The following is a 20,617-nucleotide window of genomic DNA, read 5'->3' on the forward strand; positions in this document are numbered from 1 at the left end:
TATAAGCTTTTCCAGTACAGCATAAAGAGTAGCACAGCATATAGCAACATACTGTACTCTGGTGTTGACTTGTGTAACCTTCTGTTCCCTTTCTCATACAAGTCCAGCAGTTCACAGTGCTACAGTGTGTTATTTGGGATATATATAAAATATGCATAAATATCTGACAAAGTCTGAGCAGACACAGAGGTCTTCGCATACATTTCAATTTTATATTTGCTAATACTACATAATAGAAACAGAACTGTACCCAGTTCTTCCTGCCATATTTAGTACTTTATATCAAATCATACAGTGATGTGATCACATAGTACATCAGTCACATATATTTTTTCTTATTGAAAAGTCAGCATTAGGATGATGTCAGAGAGACTAAATTATTTTCCCACTAGAAATGTCATCTCTTACACAGAATGTGAGTAAATATAAACTGCAGCTGTTAAAAAAAACACCTTCTGAACAATGCAACCTAATCTTTGCCTATTTTGTTAACCCACTTAAAGAGGGTCAAAAACAAAAACTGTCTGGGACAATGGTAGCACCTCTTGGATAACATATTTAAGAAGGGAAAAGAACCTGCTGTGTAACAGCAGCTGGAAGACAGGAGTGAAAATACATGAGAAAATCTGTGTTAAAGACCTGCAAAGAGTTACAAAGACTAATGAAACAAAAAGGTGGTGGTTGTTCTATGAAACCACATATTTATGGCTATTTTATATGCTAGTGTTTAAAGACTAAAACAAGATCTTGATAGCTGTAGGAGGGATGTAGTGAGGGGAAAAAAAGGGTTAGGAGTGACAAAGAAAATAATCTGTGATGACTGGACACTTAAAGATATGAAAAGATTCACGAAAGCAGAAAAAAATTATATTAAGGGGAGACAACAGAAGGTGACCTCCAAGACAAAGACTCATGTAAAAAGTGACTGTAGGGAGAGTAGAGACAAAGCCAAAACTATTGACTCTGACAAGCTTGTCTTAATGTCCTGCCAGGGGATTAAACTGATTTAACCAAGACAAGGTGAAAAACCTGCCAATAGCAGGTATTACAGTTTGGTAGTACGGTATATAGTACAATCTAACATCCAGCAAAATGGGGAAGGTACACATAATTCCAAATCTAAAATACTCCTATGAACCTTTGGAATGATGTCTAAGTCATGAATACAAGAGTTCTTCAGAGGCATGTGTCAAAGCCTGTGATCCCACACACAGTGAAGATTTGGTCTGGGCAGCTAAGGGAGTGCAAAATTCCATCTCAAACAGGCTTCACAGAAAACCCTGCATCCATATGGGATTCAGAATAGCATGCTGAGAATAGGCACCTAAAAAGGAGGTAGAATCATCCTTTTGAAAGAATGGTTGCTATAGCAAAGTTACCTTTGGTTTTCACCCTGTGGGACCAAGGGAAGGAAGCTTAAAACCACCCTTCCCATTTTCCAGAAGTGCCCTACATTCTACATTCCAAAGTACTCTGTAATGAGATGCTCCTCATTCCTCCCGGGCCCAGGCTGCTAGGCAAAATGAAATGAGGGAATAAGCTAACGGAGCTTGTGTCCTGGAATTTTAGCATGCTGATTTTAGGTATGTTGGCTTTGGTTGAATGGCTAAGTCATGCTCACATAATCCTCTATAAGAAATATGACAAACCAAACTTACTAAACAGGTTCCAGATATAACAGGAAGACAGGTAGACAAAAAACATTATGGAAAATATTTCTGCCAAGTTTTGAAGTGGTTGATTTTGAACATCTGTTTTCTCAACAATTCCAAAAAATAAATTCAAGATGTTTTGCTGACAGGATTCTTTTCAAATAGCCAAAGGAAGTTTAGAAGACAAATCAAAACTATGAAATAATATATATGCTGTTTTACTTTTTCACAGTCAAAATATAAAGTAGTTATGAAACAATACTGGTAACTACACACCAAGGTAAAAAAGCAAGTCCCACATAGCAATCAGTACATGCTCACCTTCATCTGTAATGGTGCAGACAACCATAACAAGCCAAAAGATGGCTACAAAGATTATCATTCCAAGAACAGGGACAATAATCACTCTGAAAACACAGATTACCACACTTACATTCCCTAATAAGAGAAGTTGTCCATAACTGTGCGACTACTTACCACTCAGAACTAATCTTTTTCTAAGAGGAAGAAAACCCCAAGCCTCCACTCATTCAGCTAATGACCTGTCACTACTTGAAACTAATATTTCTCAGAAAGTCCTTAGTCAATGCTAAATGCAGACAATGCATTCTGATGACTTAAAAAAAATGCATTTTTTATTTTCAGCTTTCTAAACACCCTCCAACCCTCCCACACATACACATTTGGTACCATTATGAATAATGCTAAAGACTACTGTATTCAAAAGACTAAATGGGTAAACACACAAACACATCTATCTTTTTCCTGCATACTGTGAAACCAGTTTTATTTCTTCTTCTTCTTCTATCTATGGATCTTGCAGAATTCCAAAGTTCTGTTTCACTCCTTCTTGTTTTATACGACTATAAGAGGATGCAGAATGGCTGGATGAGGTGTCATCAGCACACATAGGATGCTGCAAGGTGTTTTACTCTTTTATGCTGGTCACCATCATTTAACTCCATTTTCTCAGTACCTACTTAAAACCACACTGCACTTGAAGAAAAGATGAACCCATGAAAACTAACCTATGTATGCAGGAGGAGTTCACTAATGAACACTTGACAATATGACCTCAGACAGCATCAGACTGACAAGACAGTTGGTTTGGACTTCCCAGTCTATTCCATACCTAAATGACTGTGATCACAAAAGCATCCTTCTCCACCTGCAGCTGATCAAGAAAGATTGAGCTCTTTCCACGTAAAGAAGAAATTACTAAATTGCATGAACGGCCTCCTGACTTCTGCAGCAAGTTTTTAATAATTGCATCATATTATTGGAAAAAGCTGACCACATCTTCACAAATACTTTGCTTCTGTATTCCACTGCCTGTTACAGTATTCTCCATTTTCTGCAGAGTTCCTTGTTTTACACAAACCTCAGCTCCTAGTCTCTTGCCTTAATACACAGGATCTGCACTGGGACCAGCTCTTGCATTCTGCTACACAACCACGACCTCACATCATTTCAGCAGAAAATTAAACTGTCAGACAACAGGAAAAAGTTCATGAGTGCAAATACAGCGAATTTCTCAGCAACTGAATCCATATCAGAAAACCTCTGAAAAAGTGGACTGGCCATTTTGAAAACTAAAAATTTGTGCTTCTAACTTGGTTTCCTCTTGAAACGGTGCTGTGCATGCAAAACAGATCCATACTTTCAGGAAAACAATATACACATGAAATTATTCTTACTGAATGGAAGGGAGGAAATATTTTTATTTCTATTTTTATTTCATGAGAGAAGAGAATAACACACGTTGCTTCTGTAAGATAAAATTCCTTTAAATTTGAAAGGGCAAAATAATGAAGAATTTACTGAAACCAATATCCTAAGAAATCCTGTATCCCAGGTAACCACTTTTCACAAAAGCTCCTAGAATTACAGCACAAATTAAACAAAGAGTTAACATCTCACTTTGCTAGGTGCTAGAATTCTGGCTTATAGTTCAATCTGTTTCTCCCAGGAAACGAGACACCTACAGCTGCTTTTCAGCAACAACTCTGTTAATTATCAAAGAATAAATGAACCCTTAGTGTAAGACAGAGTGGCATCTAGCTTCTTCAGCCAAAACAATTATTTGTAACAGAATGTTCTTTCAGAGATCAAACTTAGAGGGAATAATCAAGGCCATAGAGAAAGATGAAGGTACCCCAAGGAAATTGTATTCTTTTATAAATGCCCTGTGTGTAAGCAGCAGTGCTAAAGAACTTCTTGATTTAATTTGTATACAGTTCCCTCAAGACTTCTAGAAATTTCAGGTTTAATGATTAAATAATCATTCAGTGTAAAAGTTACCAAGATAACAGCACAGCTAGGAGATAACAAAAATATTCCAGCTGAATGAACCACACTGAGTTGAATGAATCAGGCTGCTGAGGTACCCACTGGTACCACTAGCTGGTATGCTAAATAAAGCTATTCTAATTATAAAGACATAGAAAACAATAAAAAGTAATAAAAATTGAAAGCTACAAGTGTTGAAAATAAACAGTTCCAGGCTTGGAATATTGTGACAAATGAATTTGGAGGTACTACACTTAATATAAACACCTATAAATCAGTGTGGGTTTTTTATACTCAGGGGCCTTTCAGTGGGCCAACCAGTAAAGCAAAGGGAAAGTTATTTACAACTAGTTGAAGCTCTCAAAGTTGCACAGTACACACAAGCCAGTGTATAGATCATTGAAGTCTGGTGAACATTTTCCATCTTAGATATGCACAAAGAGAAATGAATAATATGAAGAAACTGAAAAGTCTGGATAATGGGATTTACAGGAGAATGATCATCAAAACATGGAAAAGCTCCAGCAACTGCAAACAGCCAAATGCATAATAGACAAAAATGCTATTGATTGTAGCTCTGAGCATGCTATTGGTGTTTGTACCCCAATGCCTCTAACATTAGGGGCACCAGAGTTCATTACTGTTTCATGGTAAAGAAACTTCTGTGTAGCTCATTTGAAACTATTTTCACAGAAACAGCTAGGTTGGGAAAGACCTCTGAGATCATCAAGTCCAACCTCTGACTGGTCACTACCTTGTTAACTAGACCATGGGACCAAGTTCCATGTTCAGTCTTTCCTTGAACACCTCCAGGGATGGTGACTCCACCACCTCCCTGGGCAGCCCATTCCAGCGTTTAACAACCCATTCTGTGAAGAAATTCCTCCTGATGTCCAACCAAAACCTCCACTGGCACAGCCTGAGGCCATGTCCTCTTTCCTTGTTGCTAGCTGCCTGAGAGAAGAGGCTGATTGTATCCTGGCTACAGCCTCCTTTCAGGCAGTTGTAGTGACTGGTAAGGTCTCTCTGAACCTCCTTTTCTCCAGGCTGAACACCCCCAGCTCCCTCAGCTGCTCCTCATCGGACTTGTGCTCCAGACACTTCCCCAGCTCCGTTGCCCTTTTCTGGACACGCTCCAGCACCTTGTAGAGAGGGGCCTGAAACTGAAAGCTGATATATGCTTAACATCTTGGTAAGCCAGTGCTACAAAGTGTCAACACAGAAGCTTCATCCATATCACAAGACTTGAAGATCCATGGGCTCCACTGGTCTCATCTTAATCATGACAAGTCTGGAAAAAGACACTTTGTTAAGAAGTCATCTTAGGAACGGCATCCCAATCAGTTTTGTCCCAGAGGTGCACAAAGTGGTGCTTGCCCCTGGCAGTGACCGAGAGGGTCACTTAAACCTCAGACACCTGACCCAGGTGAGGCCTTGGTGGCTTTCATGGCTCTACTCCTGTGCAACACATGCACCTGATCCCTTCCCTTGCTGAATTTAAGAGAACAGCAAATATAGCATTCATCAGGAATGCATCGCTTTCTAAACAATAAAAATACTTCTCATATGGATCAAAGGTGGAATTCAAACCTCCCAAGTCTCACAGCAATAGACATAAATTATAAAGACATTACTGCTTTAAACAAAAAACAGGATCCACCATGCAGAAGAAAATCTGCCTAAGCAGAAAGTGGTTCATGTCTGCAGAGTGGCTAAAGGATCTGACACATCTCTGAGCTTGTTACAGCTTACGCTGTAACCCACTCCTCCTTCCAAGGATGAGGGAGCATCAGGTATCAGGTCCCTACAGATACTGCCAAGGGAAAATAATGTGTGATCTGCAGTAAGGAGGAGGATGTAGTGATGACACTGTCAATATTCATGTAGAGTATCATTCACAGAAAAACACAATAATTTATTGATGATAACAAAACTCTCTAATAGAGACATGAATTCCTACTGAAACACTTACACCTTGTAAGAAACAGGCTTTTCGCATTTTCTTTTATTCTTTTTCAAGAACAGTTCAAAATAAAGCGTTTGCTATTATGCTGTCACCACTGAAAATCTAAGAAAAGGCACAGTGTAAGAGGGAAGATAAAAAAAATTCAGCGAGCTAGTAATGAAATTTTAAGATCTTCCTCACCATATAAATCCATTCATAACTTCTAAGCAAAATACACTCACCTTTGAAAATTAAAAAACTTTTAAAAATCAATCAAACCTTCATTTAAAAAAAAGTATAAACATTACCACAGGTTTCAGTGGGCACAGCAGAAGGCCCACAGCATATTTTTAGGCTCTCATGAAGTTAAATGTTTTTAACATAATACACCCATAAAGGTGAAGCCAAGTAATGACTATGTGGCTCTGTAAGAATTAGAGACAACACATAAAAGCACTGTACAGAGAGCACGGGTAGCCTGTGGGACACAGAGAATGGCAGATATACCAGAGATAAGAGACTTTGCTCCCTCATGCTGGTACATCTGTCCCCCCTAGTATCTCTGTTAGAAGGTAAAGAGATACAGCAGACAGTTCCCAATACATGTCTGTGTCTGTACCAACTAATCAATGATTCAACTGGAGAACAGAATAGTCTTCATTGGACACAATCCGCCCCAGAAATAAGAGGACAACATGAAGTCATGCCACTCCCAGTTCACTTTGTGCAGAACACAAAATAAAAACGTGGGTTAAAACTCTCCAAAAGTTATGATGCTAAGCATTTGGTTGTTAGAAGAAGTGTACATGCTCATCCCTGGTGGCTAGTAACAAATTGCTTCTATTAATCCAGCCAGCTCAGAGTTACATTATTCCATTCTGTTAAGTCACTTACGTATGCTCTACCCACTGCATCGATGTGCAATTTCATAACCCAGTCATTAAAGTGCGCTGATTTTACCTTAGGAAGGAAGGACGGTGGTAGGTCTAACTGCAGTCATGAAACCAACACCAGGAAGAAAAATTGAGAAATTTCATTAAAAAGAAGTATTCATTAAAAATGGCAGCATGGGGATGTAAACGCAGAGTTCCTGCTGGCACCACTCAAATGATAAATGCACTAAGAAACCCAGTCGTCGGATGTGATTGCAACCAGTCTATAAATAGAGACAATTCCAATTGCTCATATAAATAATGCCTTTGCAAATGATCCCTCAGTCATGTTGTGTTTTGATTAAAGAGCCCTGTGTGAGAAGTGTGAAATGAACAGAAATGCCACTGAAATTCGCTTCCTCTCTTGCACAATACAAACACTTGCGACCTCAACCTCCACCCAACCGAGCACCTTTTTTCTCATTCACATCAATGGGACATATTCAGTACTTTTAAAAAATAAGGCCTAGTCCTGAATACAAAGGTTTAAAAATTCATGACAGAAAATGTCACTTGTGATCAGTCAGTTTTAACTTCTGGTGTACTTTTTTTCTACTTAATAATTCAATCTTAATGTAAAGATTTTAATGATAGATTTTAAAGCTATTTTGTCACATATACAGTCCTTAAACTGAAAGTCACCTAACATTGAAACTGATTTTGCTCCAGCCTTGAAAATGCCACAGATATTGAAAGAACTTTGCTCCAACACCAAACAAGAATGACGAGAGGTGAACCACAAAATATTACATCCTATTATTTGCCAGAAATGTATGGATATGCCAGAATTATGGGCATTATTGGCATTTTTCAGTAATCAAAATTATGTAAGTCCAGTTACTTAAAAGAATCATAGAATCATTGAGGTTGGAAAAGACCTCCAAGATCATCAGTCCAACCTTTGACCTAATACCACCATACCCACTAAACATATCACAGTGTCCCACATCGATTCACTTTTTGAACACTTACAGGCAGAGAGCCTCCACCACTTCCCTGGGCAGCCTGTTCCAATGGTCTCTTCCACCAGGCAGCAACTGACAGAACAAGAGGACACAGCCTCAAGCTGCGTCAAGGAAGGTATAGGTTGGATATTAGGAAAAAGTTCTTCACGGAAAGAATAATAAAAGTACTGGAATGGTCTGCCCAGGGAGGTGGGAGAGTCACCATGTCTGGATGTGTTTAAAAAAAGACTGGACATGGCACTTGGTGCCATAGTCTAGTTGAGGTGTTAGGGCATGGGTTGGACTCAATGATCTTGGAGGTCTCTTCCAACCTCATTATTCTGTGATTCTGTAATGCCTCACCACTCTTTAAGTGAATAAATTTTTCCCAATATCCAACGTATACCTGCCCTGGTGTAACTGAAGGTCATTTCCCCTTGTCACTTGTTACCTGGGAGAAGAGGCTGACACCCACCTGGCCACAACCTCCTTTCAAGCAGTTGTAGAAGCAATAAGATCTCCCCTGAGCCTCCTTTTCTCCAGGCTGAACACCCCCAGCTCCCTCAGCTGCTCCTCATCAGACTTGTGCTCCAGACCCTTCCCCAGTTCCATTGCCCTTCTCTGGATACACTCCAGCACCTCCATGTCTTTGTTGTAGTGAGGAGCCCGAAACTGAACACTGGTGTGTTCTTGCCGGTGCTAAGTACAGGAGAAAAGAGTTTTTTAATAGAATAAAAACATTCTGTAACTTGATAAAATTTACTTTTTTTTTTTTTTGTGAAAAGTAAAGCTGGCACATTCTTGAAAAATTTGTAATTCAAACCAAGCATTTCAAACAAGTGTCAGTGCACTATATCACAATTTCAAGTGTTTTCCACCCCAATTTGATCACCAAAATAAAAAATAAAAAATAAAGATTAAAAAATAATTTGGGAAATCATTGCCACAACAACTGACAAAGAAAGCCAGTTGGCAGCCCTGAGACCTTGTCTGCACAAGGTCTACTCAGAAAGAAAACGTGTAAGAAATTTTACTTGGAAAGTTAGAATACATAATGAATGATAGTATGTAACAAAATGGCTTATGACTTTCAGGCAAATATAGCAAATACCATTACTTAGTGGGTTGCACCTATTGTTAAATATTTTTTCCAAATTAATTCCTTTTTTAATAAAATCATGAACATCATGTTCCACTTAAAGCATCTCTCTACACCAATAGTTACACACTGTATTTTGCTAGATTTACCTAACTAAAAAACCTAGAAAACAAAAACCATTAGGCTGTGTGCCATTTAACTAAGTGCCTTATATGCCAATTTGTGAGGCCAGCTTTATGTTCTATGTTAAGTGACAGTAATAGTTCATCATTGTGGGGGCCAGAGCATCTACAGGAATTAAATTACTCCTGTTACTTTAAACTTTAAGTCTACAGTTTCTTTGTCATTCCACAGTCCAGTTCTGTGCAGAAGGTTTTAAGTAATTGGCATCCTGTGTCAGGTGTGAGGATACCATGAGCTGCACAATTGCATCAGCAGGTAACAGGGTATTAGCATGGCAATATACACAGCTAACATTTGTGTCAGACTGCAGCAAACCAGCCTCTAATAGCAGGCAGTCTTTGTCTCCTTTATGCAGCACAGATTTTATATCATCATGTGTTTTAATCTTCCTTCCCTTTCAGGGCAGGTTTTCTGCAGAGATGGGAATGTGCACAGCGCAGGCAGTGAGGGTGTCTCACACCCAACAAGCACTGCTGCTGGGCACTTGGCGGTAGGCGTACCACAAAGGATGTGAAATCCCACTTAATTGTTCTTTTTGACTGCATCAAGCATAGGCTTCCTACTCTTCTCTTCTAGGCCCTTACTAATCAGTGTATCAGCTACTGCCACACTGTGTTACTCCTGCCTCTGCTTCCTCTGCTTTGCTACTTGACAGCTGTGTTCCCCCAGTTCTCCAACAGTCCTTTTAGTGTTTTTTACATGCAGACTGCGTTTCTTGAACTGACCCATAAGAACTGTACCACTTTCCCTTCCTCATTCTTGCAACAGACTACTTTCTTGGATGGCGTATTAAAGAAGCCAACTGTGTCGGTCTAATAAGCCCCATACATATTAGGATGAACTATGGGGCACTCCATACTTGTTCTTCCCACTCAGTTTGACTTGTACAGCTACGAAATTCAATTAATGAAATGTACAGTCTTCACCAACATGCACTAACATATTCATGTCATTAGGCAATACTGAACCACAATGACAATTTGGATTCTATGCTGTAATTACTCACGAACAAACTGATCCCAGGAGCACACCTCAGGAAGATCTTTTAGATTAGGATCTCATCTTTTTCAGTGTAATTATGCCACGCAGTAGGCGTCAGTATTTCTCTTTTTCTTTCTTAGCTGTCTTGCATTTGAAGCATTCCTTCACACTAACCATGAGAAAATGTGATTGATTCTGTGATATGTCTAAAAATCCTACAGAACAGTAGGTAAGCATTATATAGGGAGATATTTCTGCTATGTTCTTTATAAATACATACACACACATTTTTGTCTGCTGTTGGCTGATTCTTTGACTTCATCTGTTTGAGCCTAAACCCCAAACTCATGATGTGTGGTATCCTCCAGGAACTTATTCCCAGATGGATAGCATAAATGGGGTTGTTATTTCAAAATAAAGATTAAGATTAGTGCTTATCTTCTCAGTAAGGAAAATGCCTAAAAAAATTAAATTGTGACCTGCATGACTACCTTTGATATTAGTATATTACTATGATGATATATTACTATACATAATATATTACTATGATGGGATAGACAAAAAAAATGAACAAAAGAGTAGGTGTACTCAGCTCTGGACCAACCAATAAGTGTGAAAGTAGTCCCCAAACCAGTGCTAGCAGGAGAAAGAAAGACGTCTCTTCCTGTTGCTCACTGGCAAGAATATGAGAGACTAGAAAGTAATTATTATGTAGGACTTCCCCCTTTCAGTGTTCCAAGTCCCCAGCTCAGAGAGCACAGTTTTGCTACAGTACTGCTCCAATCTGAAGCTGTATTTCCAAAACTCAGGCTGTGATAGCAGGAGAGAAAAAGGCTGACAAGTAGGCGTTGAATTTGTGCCTTAAAAAATGCACTCATCACTTACTAGACTGCTCGCAAAACAGTGTTAAGGATATAAACTCCCAATTTTCTTGCAGTGTGTAGCTGATGTTCAGTGTGAAAGATGGTTTCAAACACTGACTGAAGCTTTGAGTTTAGGCTGATAGGGGTCCCTCTTCTGTGACAGGTTATTTGAAACTGAATCTCCACATTTTTGTTATTTCCTTGCGTATCTAGAGGGAAAAGAGTTAGTGTGTCCATGCAATCTCAGGTTTAACAAGAAAACTAAACAAGGCTTTAACACTTCCATTTAATATTTCCTCTGACAAGTTCATTTTTCTTTATTTTCTCATGGAGTTCTGTTTCCTATTCTATGTAATAAATACACACAATTTTCCTCACGAGTAGATTGTGGCATTGTAGCAAAGAAAAATTGGAGCAATTTTTCAATCTGGCATGCTCATTATAATTCTTCACAATAATTGTGAAGACACCAGAAATCCATCTTTCTCACTTTCATACAAAATTGTTATTAGAACAAGAAAAGGAATTATTCACCTTAACCCGTTATGGATGCATTCACATTAATACAACAAATACTGTTATTCCATTTTGAACAAATTGCTATGTATAACATGCCTTATCTTACTCATCTTTTATCCTTCAGGAGAAATCTTCTATAGCATGAAAGTCAAACCACATGAAGTCACAGATGGAATGGAATTGTTTTGGAAAACTGGTAAGCAGATATGACAGCCTACAGATTCATGCTCTATCAGTTACAGTGGAGGGAGCATACCCCCCTCACCTAACATAAGTGTGGAAGAGCAACATAGCACAGCAACCAAAGAGGAGCTTATTGTAGACACAGATACTGAAATATTTTAGAGAAGAAAGATCAGAACTATTAAATAATTACTATCAATACACACCTGCTCCTAATTGATTTTAAAATCCTTCCTCTTTCTTTTACCAAAACAGATACATTCTCATTCAAAAAAAATTTTTTTTTTAATTTGTTTTAAAATCATGAGTTATGAGCATCCTGATAAAAGTATTTGAAGATTATTATCTTATGTGATCATTTATTATTGGGATCTGTGAGATTATCAATAATGAATGCAAACTTAGAAGTGGGTTAAAACAGAACACAGTATGACTGTTGAGGTTTAAGAATTTAGTGCTCCCACTGAGATTCTCCAAACTGTGCTGCCACTCATTCATCTCCCTTCCCCCTGCATCGAGCTGGAGAGGAGAACTGGAGGCACAAAAGGTAAAAATCATGGGTGGAGATAAGAACAATTTACTGGAAACAGCACTAAGATAAGGAAAGAACAGTAACAGCAACAACACTAATAACAAAAGTGCAGAAAAAAGAGGGAGTGAATCACATGCAAAGAATGCTCACCACAGAGATCGACCTGACCACATTAACCCTGACCACTCCCTCCAGCTCGGAGCCGGCGGTACCCAACCACCCCTCCGGCTCGGAACCGGCACCACCACACCTACTCGCCCAGACCCGGCTCCAGCATGGTCCCAAACAGGACCATTCCCAAACACTGGTACAGCTGACGCCACACTGCTGGCTGCAGGAAGGGCTTGGCATATAAATACAAGCTCTACTGTGACACTTTCCCATACCCATCTTATTTGCAAGTTAAGACAAATAAAATCAGTTTAAAGGTATTGGTCAGTCAGTCTAACAATTTGATATCTTGCTAGGATATCTGAGCTCTTCCTCAAACTGGCTGGGCAACAGTCCATTAAGACAAATTTGACTCATATTTCAACACCAATCTCTGGTTTATATTTCATATGTCTGAAACAAGACAAATAGCTGAAAAAATTACAATTATTGATTTTATTGATACAAAACCACATGCAGAATGCTTTCCAAAGGTAATACAAAGACAGCAGGAAAAACTGAAAAACTACAATTTCCCATAAAGGGGGATACACAGTAATTTGTGAGCTCAAAACACAACTCTCTTATTTTCTAAAGAAACAGTTGCTGTCTAGCTTTACCAACTTGTACAATTCAAAAATGATTACTCTGTACATTTTAGTCAGTTTATAAAATGCAGCCAAGAAATACGTGATTGCAAGGACATCTAAACAAACACAGAAATACAGATGAAATTTCAATAAATCATCTAAACCATCTGCCTAAATCATCTATGCACTGCTGCAGTATGAATTACACCTCTATTCCTTCAAGAAAAGGTCTTACCTTTCCTGAAAACTTCTGAGATAACACAACATTCCTGTGCAGTTTAGTCTATTGCTTTACTAAATATTTAGTCAGAGAGTTCCCCGAAGCATAGCATAAATATTTGTGTGTGTAAAAATTAGGCTAATCACTATTTGTTTATTTCCTTCATCCCCTGCCACCTCTTTGGGACAAATATTGAGAGCCCTCTCTATAGCAACCTAGTGCAGAGCACAAGGCTTATGTACTTACTGCTACCATTTCCCTCTCTCCCTTCTCTTGTCTTCTTTCTCCCTTCCTCCACCACCTCAACTTTTGCCTTATAGTATGCATCTACTAAATCTCTTCTTCTTTTTTTAAGCTTACTGTGTTATGACAAAACAGCTTAAACATATCTGTATCTAAAGCCTGGCATGACATTAATTTGCAACAGTTTGCCTATTTCTGTAACTCAGCTCCATCAATGGGCTCTGAAAAATTCATATTCAACCTCTGCTGATCATGTATACAAGGAAACAAGTTGATACAACCTGCTAGAATCTGTTTCAGGTTTTGGAGTTTTAAAAGAGGAATAAATGAATGTTGAATATGAACCACTTAAAAACTTCCTGAAGTAATGCAGAGATAGCCCAAACTTTGTTTTCTTTTGAACAAGAATACTACTGTCCAACTATACACTGTAGTATGAAAGAGTTCTGGTTTACATGCAATGGAATCGAGAGAAGAAAAAGTTTCATGGGCAGAATCTGTCACTAGAACAGCCAAAACAACTGAACCTGGAAGGAAGCAGAAAAGCTTCTGAGCACACACACTCTTCTTCAGACCTGCATCAAAAGCAACAAATCTCAAGGTAACAACAGGACAGGAACAAGTACTCCCAAGTTTAACATCATGACGTTATTTATCAAACATTCTGAATGAAAACAGTGGTTAGGAGTGGAGGCAAATGTGTGTGTTCTTTAGGCATCTCTAGGCCTATGTTAATATTTCATTTTCCTACAGGAACTTTTCTCAAATTGCCAGAAAATATAAGAGGAGACAAGAGCAAATTAAATTGTTTCTGTGACTGTCTCATTTGCAGAAGTGCACAGCAGATAATTATGCAAGAGAAACTAAAGAAATGGAGCTGGATCACTTGATTATGGATTGCATGGGAAACAGCTTTTATCACTAACTTTCCACAGACCCAGAAGTGTTGTGGGCAGATCACTGAAATCAGTTCTTCAAGAGTTAAAGAGTCAGCAGTGTGCCCTGGCAGCCAGGAGGGCCACCCGTGTCCTGGGGGCATCAGGCACAGCATGGACAGCTGGGCAAGGGAGGGAATTGTCCGGCTCTGCTCTGCTCTGGGGCAACCTCACCTTGAGTGCTGGGGGCAGTTCTGGGTGCCTCAACACAATGAAGATTTAAGCTGTTATAGAATGTCCAAAGGAGGGCTATGAAGGGTGAAGGGTCTGAAGGAGAAAGCCAAGGAGTGGATGAGGTCACTTGACTTATTCAGCCTGGAGAACAGGAGACTGAGGGGAGACCTCTACAGCTTCCTAACAAGGGGAAGGGGAGGGGCAGCCATTGATCTCTTCACTCGGGTGACCAGTAACAGGACCCAAAGGAACAGCATGAAGCTGTGCCAGGGAGGTTTAAGTTGGACATTAGGAAAACTTTCTTCATGCAGAGCGTGATTGGGCACTGGAACAGGTTCCCCAGGGAAATGGTCACAGCACCAAGTCTGATGGAGTGTAAGTGGCTCTAAGGTGCCTACAGCTCGGTGCACCACACCCTTATTGTTATACAGCAAATTATTTGAGTGTGACAATTTTAAGAAGGACCCTGACAAGGCACAACATGCCTTCCTTACGGTGCTCTGTTCATGCAATGTAGATACACTCTCAAATTCTGACAGCACTTTTTCTTCTGGTTTTCCTCACCACGACAATGGCAGCCTTAGCACTTAATTGACTTTTAGCATTAGATACCACTGTATGTCAGCTATGTCCTTGCTTATTTGAGAAATGTGACATATTGAGCATTTTGAATTTCAGACTGACTACATGTGTGTTATGAACAGAGGTGAATCCAACATCACTTGAATTCAGTTTGGGCGTTATTTATCACTCAGAACAAGCAGAACCAGGAATTCTTCTTGAAGAACTGGAATTACCGGTTCATCAATAAAGTCCTTTATTTTTCTTTCTTCTGTCACTTGATATGCTTCTACAACAACGCTGCATCCTACCTAAGCATTTCAAAGGGGACTTTACAGTTACTTAATTCCACACCATTATTTTTGGTACAACCCCAGCTTCTGCCTTACTCTATAAAAGGGAATAGTACTTCATTTCAGTAAGCTGCCTTTCTCTGACAATTTTTAATATGCCACAGGAAAGTGGGTGCCAATCTTTTTAAGAAAAACTCAATATAGTTGAGTTGATTGAAAACCACAAGTGAAATATTGTTCCTAGGGACATTTTCTATTCTTGGCCAGCAATGTCAATTTGATCTTCCTATGTAACCATTGAATCTAATGTCACCTATGCTCTTCCATAATTTCAGAAAGCAATTAGCCATTCCTTCACTAACAGGACTCCTATAGTCTAAATGCAGTAAAATTCACCGTGTTTCTTAAGTACGTTGTCATGCTTCCTGTAGGAATTATTAAATTGAAAAGTAGCAGTGATATATATAAATGCTGCTGTGGGCATGACTAATCCAGTCCACACAATGGTTCAGGATACTGCAGACCGAAACTTTTATTTTGTCACTTTCTTTCTAATGGCATCTTACACAAAGAAGAATAATAAACTGTTCTGGCAAACTTGCTCCCAGATTTTCCCCTGAATGAGACTGCACAGAACCTCCCTCGTCCTATCTGAAGGGGTGACAAAATGCAGGCATCTCTCATATGACAGGCAGAGGCATGAGCCCTGCGTGTCAGACACGGGGAGAACTGAGAACACCCACCTCCACAGCCGTGGGATGAGGGTGCAGCCAACTAGGGCAGGAAGGGCCAGTCACTCCGTAGGGACAACCCTGCTCCTGGCCTGTGTGGGATGAAGTGTGCAGGTGTGTGTCCAGGGTCGGATACGGTGACACTGTCTTGCTGTGCAACCACAAGGCTGGAGGTCTGACAGGCAGCCCACCACTGATGTAATCACTATTCATAGTGGTGCTGTAAAGTACTCGCCAACCTGCTTGTGAAGTGTTTCACTGTGTGTATACAGTATTTTAGTTTAGGAAACACCTAAATTTAAGCTCATTATGCAGCAAACCCGTGCTGGTTTTGTTGCATTATTCTAAGCTCCTGACAGTGTTTAATGAGATAGTTTACTTGTTTATCTATTGGTCATGGTTGAATGGAAATTAAAATTATCATAGCAAGATAAGTACCTTATCCATTGCAAGAAAGCATCTGTCTATATTCAGAAAGTGCATCTCTTGGCCACCTCAGCTTGTTCAGGAATTTCTACTAATTCTTCACCTCATGAACAATATTCACAGCTTTCTCTTCCACTTCATGCTGCTTCTACCTCCATGCTCCCCTTTTTCCCCACATCCAAGTCTCTTGATCACCTCAAGAGTTGTTTTCCTTTCTTTTCGTCTTAGTGCCACCAGATTTTAAAAGAAAAATTAAGGATTAACTACTTGCAGCTGTCTCATTGTTCATTCTAGCACTATAAAGTATTTTTAATCTCCTCTTCTTGCTAAACTCCTCTTTTTAAGAGTGTGATATCTATTATTCTTTGTGCATAGCCTAGAACAATGGAGTGCATTATTAACTAGCCCGTGAGTAGCTATGTTACCAGCACTATGGTATAAGTATATTTTATGTATAGAGCCCACATTGCATATATACACATATGAATAAACACACATCAGAGATACCAAATTAGGTAGCTCGGTAAATTTTAAGAACTGGAATTCAGGAACAGTTAATTTATCCTAGCTTACTTCTGCTTTTTTCCTCTACATACCAATGACAGTTCATTAATACATTCTCAGCATGTTACCAGGAACAGCTGTTAAATAATAAATGCTGTACTGTATTATTTTCAGTAGGTGCTTCAGCAATTAAACTCTGGGTGCTTAATTTCTAGCTCAGTTAGGAAAAATAACTGTATCTTATGTAACCAAGTAAAATATGAGGAATTACCAAAGAATAACAGAAACATCAAAATACCCATTGTAGAGAATTATTGTTCTCTGTGAGAAAATGTTGGAAACTCAATGCAAATCACCACATCAGAACCTCGTGTATTTCATTTTTTTTTAAATCAATCCACCCTCAGGCAGCACAACTCCTAGGCTGTGCAAGAGAAGTAGAGAGAACCTATGGGCGGAGGCATGACAAAAAGGGACCCTGAAGTCCCACACTCCCAGAATCAGTCTGCAGCATCATTAACTAGATGCAACATGAAACCACACTCTACAGCTAACTCTCTGAATATTCACCACTAGCTTGGAGTAATATCCACCAGAAGAAAATCTTCAAAAACCCTCAACAATCTTGCACATTCAAATTTTTAAATAACTCTTAGCCAAACAGCCTAAAATTAAGATAAATTAATACTTGAGAAAAAAAAAAACCCCTACATTTCATTTGGTCTGCCTACATAATACATATGGCATTTCCTAAACATGAGAATCAGCTTTGACTACAGAAGGCTATTAAGCTACAAAGCATAAAAAAACCCCAAACCTGACAGCTACTATCCACCAGCTTTTCCACTTGCAAGCTATCTTGATTGCCTTAGTTTACACAAACAATTGTTCAATTTTAAAAAAGTATTTAAAAATATGGCTAGGACTGCAAACATCCCTGTGAAATGTTTATATTATCAGCATAGTCTGATTTATATTTTTAGTTTTATATTTTTTCAATCAAGTTTCTTAAATGTACTGTACCTCTCTGATAGTCATTTATCATTTGAGAAGAAAAGTAAGAACTATCACCTTTCACAGGCTGTCTTGTTTGAAAAATAGTTATTTTAACTACTAAAGCTACTAATAAACTAAAGTTTTATTACCTTAATAAAATAGTACACATAATAGACTGCAGTATTACCTTGTTCTAGCTTGAAATGTATTCATATGATTTACATCTGGACAATACTACACCACCCGACTCATTATTCTGAATAAGTTAACTATTTTATCTCTCCACAACAAGACCAAAATACATGAAATATTAATTCCCCACAGAAATTATTTCCCCAATAAATGCACAAAATTTTCAGACTTATAACATGGTTTTAGTTTCCTTTTAAAAATAAAAGTTAATTTAATATTAAAGAAACATTAAGAATAACTGATTGGGTGGGTTTTGTGTGCAAGTACTAGCTTTTCAAACAATCAAACTCTCTGAATGCAAAAGCTTATCACACAGCTGTTAGAAGGACTGCATTCATTAACGTCAGCTATCAATCAGTCACAGTAGAACTCTCCTTAAAACATGAAATGTGATTTGCATAGAGGCCTGCTCACTGTTACTGAGCACTAGTTAACGAATCCTTCCTTTCATCTCAAGGTACAGTACGTCATGGAGTATTATCATTACTTAAAGCATAAGAATATTTGGAATTAATTACATTTTCTTACTTTGTGCTACATATATGAAGGTGGTGATGCCCTGGCACAGGCTGCCCAGAGCAGCTGTGGATGCCTCATCCCTGGAAGTGTTCAAGGCCAGGCTGGATGGGGCTTTGAGAAACCTGGGATAGTAGAAGGCATCCCTGCCCATGGCAGGGGGGTGGAATTCAATGATCTTTAAGGTCCCTTCCAACCCAAACCATTGTGTGATTCTGTGATATGCTATGCACCAACCCTGCAAACCTCCTTTTTTCTGTACAGTTCCTCAGTTATCCTGAGGATTTTCACTAGTATTTTTACATTGACAAGGAACTACTTGACTGGGGTTGAAACTAGCAAAACTACAAGTCTGGATAGGCTTACTGCATTATGAAGTACATTTATTAAAAATGACCTGAAGTTGAAAACAAAGAGCATTTTATACTTGGATGTTAAACTTGGCATACTGAAATGACTAGGAACATCTCACACCTCCTGCTCGCCTGACTCTTATGAGTCAGTCATGAGTCTCATTACATTTCATGGTGACTTTATGCCACATTTTCAGATTCATAGTACTTTAAACAAATGAGATTCAGGTTCTGAGCCCCATGCTTCAAGAGAAAAAAGACCTCAAAAATGAAGCCTAAAGGACATGACACAGCAGAACAATAAGAAAAGCCCAAGAATATTAACTTTTAATGATACATAATTTGGAGGGATCTGTTACATGTGATGGAAATAAGGTAAAGAGTCCTCTGAGCCAGCAAGAACCAAGTTAACTTGAAGAATACACAAACCAGCACCAGTTGAGGCAGATGCACACCCAGCACAACACACCACGACCACGGGAATGATGCTTCCAGACCCAATCTGCTAGCTCTGCACAGCACAACAACACACCATACACACAAACCAGCTTGGGTTTGGAAAACAGTGAGATTTTCAACACACTTGTACATTTTCTCATGCAGGTTTTTAACAAATTCCACAGCAACAAGAAAGGTTCATGCAAGTTCCGTGACCTGAAACCTTGGCTACATTATTCAGTAAAGCAGGTAACAAATTAGAGGTTAGCCCAAGTCCATCATCATTAAAGAAGTTTGACTAATGTCATATTATGTTCTACATGACAATCACTGTCAGCATAATGTTTCAACTATTACGTAGACAAATGAAACTTCATTCAACTCACCTGATGCACGTCTAGTGAATCGGTTTACCGCTGGAGCTGAAAGAAAATACAACATTTTGATTATTTTTGTAGTAGTTTGACTTGCTTTAAGCATAACAATGTTATACTTCATTCAAAGTGTGACAACTATAAACACCTGATAAGCATTATTTTTGTATCTTTATAGGAACCTGTCACACCATTCGTATACACTTTAACTCTTAAGTAGCTTCACAACAGATAGCACATAGTAACTAAAAAGCTTTCAAGACCATTTTCAGCTTTCTAAGAGTTACTTACTGCTGTTCATGACTGGATGTGAAAGATTCAGATCTGCATTTCCATTATTCATTGAGCGCACAGAAATTGGCACCTTGCAAACAATAGTGCAAGCAGGGATTAAAAAAAATGTAAAAAAATTTACTTTACTTTTACAAAATATACCTACTGGAAATCTGGAACTAAAGATATTCCTATAGAGAAAGAGATTAATTTGTAATCCCATTAAAAGATCAACTTTTGCTTTGACTAACCTTTAAAACTCCTTGGGTAAGTCAATAACAATGCCAACCCCCACCAAAACCCCAGTGCAAATGTTTTATAGCGCCATCCTGGCACATCTCCAACTGTATGCTGCAAACATTTGTAATCAGACTCCTGTCTTGTTTCCAACTGGGAGAGACTGCAAAATACAACTTAAACCACATGGCTTTGCCTCCATTTCATTTCTAGGTTTACTGCCTTCTTCAAGAGTTACTACAGACAAAATAGATAAATAGTTTTATGTTTTGCCTTCCAAATAGAACCT

General features: G+C 38.7%; 1 protein-coding gene across 1 annotated transcript in view; it reads right to left on the reverse strand.

The window, feature by feature from the left end:
* Window positions 1-20,617, reverse strand: part of PRKAR2B (protein kinase cAMP-dependent type II regulatory subunit beta) — an 83,029-nt gene that overhangs the window by 29,068 nt on the left and 33,344 nt on the right. The window contains exon 2 of the mRNA XM_032106440.1: window positions 19,831-19,866. Coding sequence (XP_031962331.1) covers window positions 19,831-19,866 — 36 coding nt within the window. The remainder of the gene's footprint in view (window positions 1-19,830; window positions 19,867-20,617) is intronic.

Source organism: Corvus moneduloides, chromosome 4 (assembly GCF_009650955.1).
Source record: "Corvus moneduloides isolate bCorMon1 chromosome 4, bCorMon1.pri, whole genome shotgun sequence".
Lineage (NCBI taxonomy): Eukaryota > Metazoa > Chordata > Aves > Passeriformes > Corvidae > Corvus > Corvus moneduloides.